Source organism: Cyclopterus lumpus, chromosome 4 (assembly GCF_009769545.1).
Source record: "Cyclopterus lumpus isolate fCycLum1 chromosome 4, fCycLum1.pri, whole genome shotgun sequence".
Taxonomy (NCBI): domain Eukaryota; kingdom Metazoa; phylum Chordata; class Actinopteri; order Perciformes; family Cyclopteridae; genus Cyclopterus; species Cyclopterus lumpus.
In genome coordinates this window covers 9,942,838-9,952,341 of record NC_046969.1, presented here as the reverse complement: position 1 = coordinate 9,952,341, position 9,504 = coordinate 9,942,838, and the positions used below count along the sequence as shown (strand labels likewise).

The 9,504-nt window shown below is 42.4% G+C and overlaps 1 protein-coding gene across 3 annotated transcripts; it reads left to right on the top strand.

Annotated features, from left to right (window-relative positions):
- Positions 1-450: 450 nt before the first annotated feature.
- sox14 (SRY-box transcription factor 14) lies at positions 451-7,862 on the top strand. Of its 3 annotated transcripts, XM_034531657.1 has the most exons (3): positions 451-831; positions 992-1,656; positions 7,796-7,862. In XM_034531657.1, the coding sequence occupies exons 1-3, from the start codon at positions 806-808 to the stop codon at positions 7,810-7,812; spliced, it is 708 nt and encodes a 235-aa protein (XP_034387548.1). In that variant the 5' UTR covers positions 451-805; the 3' UTR covers positions 7,813-7,862. The 3 variants fall into 3 exon arrangements, with proteins under 3 accessions (XP_034387548.1, XP_034387547.1, XP_034387546.1); XM_034531656.1 differs by lacking the exon at positions 7,796-7,862 and having other exon boundaries at positions 996-2,011; XM_034531655.1 differs by lacking the exon at positions 7,796-7,862 and having other exon boundaries at positions 992-2,011.
- Positions 7,863-9,504: the final 1,642 nt, after the last annotated feature.

Below are 9,504 nucleotides of genomic sequence, written 5' to 3'. Positions count from 1 at the left end.
CTGAGTATTCCCCCCCCCCCCCCCCCATACGCACACACGCGTCCCTCTTTACTTCTTCTTCTTCTTCTTCTTCTTCTTCTTCTTCTTCTTCTTCTTCTTCTTCTTCTTCTTCTTCTTCTTCTTTCTACTACACCACCCGGTCTTTGTTTATGTTGTAATGTACATAAATATATATGTTTCTCTTTTTTTGGGAGAGGGGGGGTGTGTTGAAGGTATTATAATAGCCGGTCTTCGTGCTGATTGGGCGCTCAGGTTGGCGAGTGAACGCCCTGCAGATTATGTCAGATTGCGTGCGGGAACCAAACCAGCCCAGCCTTTGAACTTCACCGCTTTTGGCTCGTATTCACGCTCTTCCGCTCATTTCCAAGCCAGGTGCTTGACGACGAACCTTCAGCGCGCGCGAGAGAGAGAGAAAGAACGAGAGAGAGCGAGAGAGAGAGAGCGAGAGAGAGCGCGGAAGAAGTGTGTCGCAGCAGCAAAAAGAAAATAACACTTTTTTTACGACTCCTGCTGACTGACTGCGGAACATTGCTTTCACCTTTGTGGATTTCTTTACATCTCACATGTGTTTCTTTTCCTCTGCGCTGCTGTGTTTGCTGCCGCTGGTCTGAACGAGAGTTGTAACCGGACTTGAACGCGTCGCTGTGGGGTTTTTTTTTTTACTCTGGGAAAAGCAAAGCTCGGTTCGCTGGATTTTTTGTCTCCTTCTTTTTTAATTTGATTCTATTTTCTTTTTGCCGGTTTCTCTCTCCCCCCTCCTCCCCTCCCCCGTCTCCCCTAGACTCAGAACATCCCCAGACGTGGCATGACTGGTATCTGGCATCTGGACAGGTGAATAGTTTTCCCCTTCCCTCCCCGATAATAACTTCTTTTTTTTCTTTTCGTCGTTAACATTGGGGGGATAAAAAAACACCAAAAAAAACAAGAAGAACAACAACAAAAAAAAGAAAGTACACTTTTATTTGTATTTTTTTTTTATTTTTAAAACAAGAAAGATGTCAAAGCCCGCCGATCACATCAAGAGACCCATGAACGCCTTCATGGTTTGGTCCCGGGGCCAGAGGAGGAAAATGGCTCAGGAGAATCCCAAAATGCACAACTCGGAGATCAGCAAGAGGCTGGGCGCCGAGTGGAAGCTGCTCTCCGAGTCCGAGAAGAGACCGTACATCGACGAGGCCAAGCGGCTGCGCGCTCAGCACATGAAGGAGCACCCCGACTACAAGTACCGGCCCCGGCGCAAGCCCAAGAACCTGCTGAAGAAGGACAGGTATGTCTTCCCTCTGCCTTACCTCGGGGACAGCGAGCACCTGAAGGGGCTTTCCATGTCGGCCGCGGACTCCCTGCTGGGCCACTCGGAGAAAGCCCGGGCGTTCCTGCCGCACACGAGCTCCCCGTACTCCTTCCTAGACCCGAGCCAGTTCACCTCCAGCGCCATCCAGAAGATGACGGAGATGCCGCACGGGTTGAGCGCAGGCTCTTTGCCGTACGCGTCCTCGTTGGGATACCAGAACGGCGCGTTCAGCGCCCTCGGGTGCCCGAGTCAGCACACCCACACCCACCCGTCGCCTACGAACCCGGGCTACGTGGTCCCGTGCAACTGCACGGCCTGGTCAGCGTCGAGTTTACAGCCCCCGGTGGCCTACATACTTTTTCCAGGTATGACCAAGACTGGGATAGACCCATATTCATCCGCACATGCCGCTGCCATGTAACCCTCCAGACTCTTTTGTCTTTCTTTTCTTTTTTTAAAAGTCACTTGAATACTGAAATGCATGTAAATATATTATGGACAGCGCGCCCCATTTAAAAAAGAAAAAAAGAAGAAAAAAAGTGAGGCATGAACAGTATTAATTGCCTTGGACTTGTTACGGCATAAAAAGGAGGAGGAGAAAAAAAAACTAAAACTTTTCCAGAAATCCAACAAGTTCCCGACCTGAGCAAAGGAGCTGGGGTTTGGTGTAAAGGACGGTGCCCTGTGAACTGTAAGAATTGTAAATGTTATAACGTTTATGGCAACCAGAAAAAAGGAGGCCTTTAACTTTATTTATTGTGTACATTTCAATGCCGATATGCTGATTTGTGTTGATTCTTTTTGACATAGGGTACTCTTTTATTTTGAAAAAAAAAAAGAATTGGGTTTGCACAATTAGCGTTCTTATTTCCTGTATAGGCCTAAGTAGTCTACATTTTTGGCACTCGTAATTTTACGATGTTTAGGTGGTAAAAATCAGGACCTATAGGCTGGATTATATACGGGTCATATTGTTTATATTTATCCAAAACCTGGCACATGAAACTAGACGGTCTATTTAAGATGACACACACAAAAAAGAAGAAATAATCATTTACATCCAATTGTTTTATTTTGTTATCTTATTACATATTTTTTAACCTGTGGTTCAGTGCTAATATAGTCACACGCGTCATTTTTTTTTTTTTGATTTTGTTTTGTTAAGGATAACTTCTATTCGAATTCAATGAGTTACGTGTGTATTATCATCTAAGATGGTGATTTTTAACCTGTCATGTTATGGGAAGGATAATGTATAAGGTTGATACCTCCTGCTCTTTGTTCAACTGCTGAGCAAAGGCATTTCGAATAAAGACAATCTGTCTTCAACGCTATCAACTTCCTGTATTTGTAGGTTATTGGGCACTTGAGATGGGGAAGATAGGGGACGCCGCGTGTGTGCATGCGGGGGAGTTCAACTTGGCAGAGCGAGGCGTGATTTAAATCGAGAAAAATACCTATTAATAATAATAATAATAATAATAATGATGCCATGTAATACATTCTTGAAAGGGAAATGATCATTTAAAAAATAATAATAAAACAATACATGTATTTCTACATTTCAAATGTTAGGCCCAAACTAATCAATACTGTTGATAGGCTCGAAGACAACACATCAAAAAGAACAATGACATAAAAGAGCAATCCCTTTTTCCCCAAATCGATCCCAACGTCTAGTGCGTGTTTTTTGTTTGTTTAATTTAAACTGTCCCCCCCCCCCCCCCCCGCCCCACGAGGTTTTCATTTAATATTATTATTAATAATAATAATAATACTATCTTTATTAAAATGAAACAGGTCTGAGACGTGTGCAGCAGCTCAGTGCGGTGGAGGTGTGTTTTAATGTTGTAGTCGTTTCTTCTGACTGTGGGATGAACCTGTTGTGATCTTCTGATGTTTGACAGTTCAGATGAGGCATCCCTCGAGGGATTCCGCCCGTCCGACTCGTCTGACTGCTTAATCACTTCAAGGAGGGAGCCTTCTTCTTAATTATATGTTCAACTAATGGAACAAACTCAATGGGTTTTTAATTCTTTTTTCTATCCCCACACCTTCCTCTCTCTCTCTCTTTCTCTCTCTCTTGGAGCTTGCTGGCTGGCCACCACTTCAGTGCGCTTTAAACAAATCTTTACGCGTGTTTACTTTTCCCAAAAAGAAAAACAGTGAAGGTGCCAAAACCCCGCTAAAGCTTATTATCGTCGAGCCATTCACACGTGTTTAAACCCGCATAAACTTGCAAAAGTGAAACAGGTCCGACTCCCGTTAAGACAAAAAGTGGATGAGAACAGCTTACAGGAGGAATCATACACGCATTGAAAGATTTCAATGTGAATTCTGCACCGGTTTCCCCCCCCCCCCACACACACACACACACACCCCTTCCACTCACTGTTAATGGGGATCAGGATTCGCGGACCGCGGTGTGTCTAGCCTCGCATTAGACGACTGTATATTAATTAAAATGTTCATTCCCACATCCAAATTGTTTACTTATCTGCCAGGAACATATGCCGAGGAGAAGTTAAGATTCGCGATTCTGCACTATTGCCCAAGGTGCAATTCAATCCTGGGGAAGGAAGGAAGGGAGGGAGGCAGGGAAAGAACTGGGGGGAGAGGACGGGTAGATTTTTTTATTTCTTTTTTATGACAGACTTAGTCCTTATCTAGAGCTGTAAATTAGGGTGATACTTCATTGAACCCAAATGTGAAGTTTTACATCAAACCCCTAAGCATCCCAATTCAACTTTGAAATTAGACAATTATAATTACTTTCAGGAGTATAGCAGCAGACGTGGATATATTTCTTCTTCTTCTTCTTTTCTTCCTCCTTCCTCCCGTGATGAACATGAGGAGAATACGCGTTCCTTTGTGTACAGCTGTTGTTTTACACACACATACTGCGAGTTTGCTTTTATTGCGTCCCACATTTCATTACGGCGCCGCGATGCGCTCACTACACCTGTAATTATCCAACTTAGTCACGGGAATAGACCGCGGGTTCCAACGCCCTGAAATAAATAACCTTAACGATAAACGGCTTCTGAGAGGTACAATGGGAGGGGGAATTATGATTTGAAATTATAGGCCGGCTTTTAAAAGCTATCTTTAACTCTTCTTCCCTTCCACACACACACACACACACACACACACACACACACACACACACACACGCACACACACACACACGTCTTGACGGGTTTTATTTGAGCACAACAGAGAGAATTCAATCTGCCTTATCTCTCCAGGACTCCTTTTCAGCGCGAGATCAGAGAGGGTGGGTGCGGGGGGGGGGGGGGGGGGATAATTGTTCTTTATTTTATTTAATTCAGGTCATTTATATGCTTCATTTGGCGATAAAAAGCCAACGAAGAGAGGGACACAAAGTGTAGCAGGCGCCTTTTTTACTTTTTTTATGTCGCCCCCTTCACAATATTTCAATCCCCCCCCCTCAAAAAAATGTTAAACAGATTAAACAAAAAGAGAGGAAATTTAATTAAAAGCCATGGGTCATTTACATTATTGTGTTTTAACGTTACCCTGAAATCATCTTCAGTGAATTGAGTTTAATAAGTAGCTGTTGAGTTTTCTTGGGTATTTAGGCGTGCTAATTTCCTAAATCAAAAGAGGGGTGGCTCCCCTCGAGGAGAGGTTGAAGAAGAAGAAAAAAAAATGTCTATTGATGATGATGCTGATGCTGATGGCAGTGTCGTTGTTGCTTCTTCTGATGATGGCATGAGAGAGAAAAAAGAGGCGATCATATATGCCAAACACATGGCTGGCTTATCAAAGGTGCATTCATTTTCGGCGTGTGTCAACGCGAGATTTGACACAAATATATATCGAGAAATTATAAAAAATGTTTAGGGGGGGGTGGAAAGGAGCGAGGCGGGGTGGGTAAACTGATCTCATTTCAGCATATTAAATATTGTCTCCGAAAGACCAAAAAAAAGAAAGAAAGAAAGAAAGAAAATCATCACTGGCTAAATCCTTCGGCTGTATCTAAAATTGAATCTGGGATACCATTTTGACGGGAGAAGGAAGTGAAACCGTCCAGTTGTGTTGTTTGAAGGACGCGGGGGCTTGAATTTGGGGGCCCTGAATTCTCATTTGAAAGAAATGAAATCGTGAACCAGCTGATAAAGAAAGAAAGAAGAAGAAGAAAGAAAAAAAGAAAGTGGGTGGGAGGGAGGGCTGAGAGAAAGAAAAAAAAGGGGGGGGGGGGCATCATCACGCCACGGTGGTTAATGCGCCGTGCCTGTCGGGGAAAAGTGATTCACACCGAGACTTTATTCCCTCCCGAGACACACATGAAGACAGTGCACGTCTCTGTTTTTATTTAGCGCGCATGCATGTGTTGGGGCCCATATTGGTCGATTCTCTGCAGTTCATCGGATGTGTGTGTGTGCGTGTGTGTGTGTGTGTGGGGGGGGGGGGGGGGGGGAGCTGCGTGCGTCACGAAGAAAGAATTCAAGCTTGCACAGCACTGGCCTCCATCACGTCCATGTTCCTGCACCGGTCAGTGCAGGAAGTTTACTGACTTTTTTTTCTTTGTGCTTGATGACTCTCAGTGCGATTGTGCACGTTGGCAACTTCCCATGCATCTTTTCGGGCCTCGCGACCTTCAGCTGATGCCTGCAGTGGTGCTGATGCTGATGTGTACATTTGCCCCGGGACGCTCGAAAGAACACGTGCACGCCGTTTCTTGCCGTCCTCATTATATTACTATTTATAAATGACTTGAATATTTCCCACAAACATTAAAACGAGCCCAATCACACATCTTGAATGTATAAACTATATATGTTTTAAATATTAATTGTAGTTATTATTATTTTACATTATTAAAGACGTGTTAAATATAATTTTCATCCGCAGGTGTCCTCAACCCTGTTGTCCTTAAAAAGAAGCCGCTCATCGCTTGAATTTTTTGTGTCACTTTTCAACACATTGTTATAGATACTTACTGTCTCTTGTTGAAGTCAATGGGTAACGACCTGATCACTGATGTCAGTTTTAGTGCCACTCTCCCAAAAGGTTTTTGGTTGTAAGGAGTCACATGTGACCTCAGCAGAGAACTGAGCAGAAAAAAAAGAAAAATTATTCTGGTGGTTCCAAACTTTTTGTTTGAACGGATTTAGTTTGACTCGTTTTTAGAGACACAAACAGTGACACTCATAGTAGGATGAAGTGTTTTCTTCTTTCTTAACTATCTTGCAAACCCCTCTAAAACCACTTTGTGAGCCCCGGACCCCTCAGGATGGGAACCACTCTTCTCGTATATATCTTATGCAAGATTAGCATTTCTTTCCCTTGCAACGTATAGCTGCTTCACTAAAGCAGCCACACTTTTTTTTTTTTTACTTACTCCCCCACCTCCCCTCCCTCAATAATCTGCTACAGGCAGGCTACAAGATTAGTCTGCTTGATTTCCTCATGCATATTTATTGCTGTGCACTTCCTGCTTGCTCAGACGCCGCCCATACATTAGGATGTGTCATAATTTACAGTAGGCGTGTGAGACGTCACTCCCGTGTGCTTACCTGGTGTGTGTGTCTGTGTGTGTGTGTGTGTGTGTGTGTGTGTATCTGTGTGTGTCTGTGTGTGTCATGGTAACCTTTGAGTTATTGTCTTTGTTGCTCATGCACTCTGAATCTGCGGCATGAACTTCCCAATATATGTCAAAATCATGCAGCTGAATGAGAGGTTTTTTTTTGTTGCTCTTTGCTCATTAATACTCCAAAGGCCTCTTGAGTCATCGAGATGTTCTTTTCTTTTTTACTTGCATCTGCTATGCCAATATATATATATATATATATATATATATATATATATATATATATAAAAAGAAAAGAACATATATACTGTATAATTGTAAAAAGCTCAGCAGATGAGATGTCATAAAGACAAAGTTTTTTAAATGATGTATTGTTTTTATGTGATACATGCAATTATGTAGAGCTGCACATGTTCAGTAATATCTGGATGATAGATGTTATTTTATTTAGGAAGACATAAGAACACTGAAGTTCAAGGGTATAAAAACCTAATATGACCAACAGTTATTATCCATTCAACCGTACGTTCTTAAAAGAAAGTGGTTCTTCTCAGAAAAAGAATTGTATTGATTTGTTTTCTTCATTTGATACATTTGGAAAACCAGTTTTGAAAATATTTAGTTTAGTTTTCTGATCTTCAGGAGTTCCACATTACTTTATCAATGACTTTATACGCGGTCAGCGTCACACTTATCTGGAATCTTGTTGAGCGTCTGTGCAATACGAGCTCACGTCACTCTTTAATCAAAGGCCACGTGATTAAAAAAACAATCTTATCAACTGAAGCTTCACAACATATTCCTGAGAAAAACACACTAAATGATGCCAGAGGAAACTCCCCGCAAAATCAAACACGGCGTGATGGCGAGTGCTGGAGTGGAAAGATAGATAGAGTCGGATTCCAAGGTTCAAATTTGAGTGACTTCCTCCATTTGTGTCCTTGTAGGTGGCCGATTGCTGTGATGTTTCTTGAACGCCGAGGCCACAGCCCTCTCAATATGTCTGTGTTTTTGGAGGGATCTGATGACACAAAGAGGAGTTGGAGTTCTGTGATTGCACTCACATGTATGCACTCAATATGACGTTTGAGTTTTTCAATCCTCATTCTGGTATTTTGTCTTTTTTTTTTCAAAAAATGTGAGTAAAAAAAAAAAAAAAAAAGGTCTTTTGTTTTTGCCACCTGCCCAAACTACATGACATGTGACATTTTAAGATTACAAAATAAAAATACCAGAGTTTGGTTGGGCTGTTGTGATTCATGAACTCAGTATTTCTATGATAGTGGAAAGAAACACCTGCCACCGCGGGTGGGTAATTAAAATAAAGGAGCATTTTTGGCAAAACTGTCCATTAAGAGCATTCAAGCTGATATACTGCAATGAAGGTAAATAGAGGAAAACACCCCTTCTGATATTAAGTTGTCAAACACACTCGCTGATGAAGGGTGGATGCTGAAGCACACACACACACACACACACACACACACACACACACACACACACACACACACACACACACACAGAACCAGCCAAGCTGATTTAGTGCCTTCAGCGACTTCAGGTTGAGGGCAGCACTGGCAGTCCAAGCCAATGGAATCCCTCGGTAAAGAGGATGCTAATCGTAGCTCCTTGTGCCTGAGCATGTCTTCCTGGGCCAAATGAGATTAGAGGGAGTGGGATATGGCGAAGCGACGTGCGTGGGGTTCTGGAGGTGAAAGGTAAAGGCACTTATCAGGAGGGTTCCCCCTCGGGGTCCTCGGCGGCTGACTCAATCAAAACCCTGCACGCACTTCTCAGTGGATTAGACTAATCAGGAAGGAGCAGGGGATGTATAGACCACTTATCTGAAAAAAAAACATTGGGCTCTCTTTCCCTTTGAAAAGACCCTACAGAAATGTTTGTTAATTTTATTTATTACAGGATGCTTGTCTTTGTGGCAATCTTCCATGGAATCATTAAAAGGGGCTCTTCCACTCACTGAAGGCACGCACTGTTTACAAGCGACTAAGATAGAGGAGCCTTTGATGTTCCAAATCCCCCCCCCCCCCCCTCCTTTTCATTCATTGTCATTATTATTTATATTTTACTTACATTTTTTTTTCTTAATTTATTTCCACCATTTGTGTTTGTCGTGCCACAACAGATCAGACTGATGGAAGGTAGTCAACATAACAAAAGACCCTGAAAGGTATATGAATATTTATTACCGGGACGACTTCAGAGCCAGACAGGCCGTTAGCAGTCAAAAGGAATAGTGAGAAGATAACAGCAATTTTCACACTTATGATTACCTTCAAATTAATCTCCATTTCTTGAAGGGATGTGGGATAGTTGACTAGCATATCTTTCCTTTCTCGATTAAAAAAAGTTATTTAATCCAAGTTTCAGCTACTTGTTTAACAAAATAATCCAAAAAAACAATTGCTGATTTTAATGGGAGAACATGTAGAACAGGGCAATAACATGTACAGTATGTACTTACTGGTTACTGTTACACTATTTATAGGCATATGTATACCTATATATATATATATATATATATTATATATATATATATACAGCTGATAACGCCCTCCCGACCCATGACGTCGTAGCAGAAGCGGTGGGCGCCCACCTTTGGTCCCCTCCCAGGTAAACACTGTTCGCTCCGTCAGCA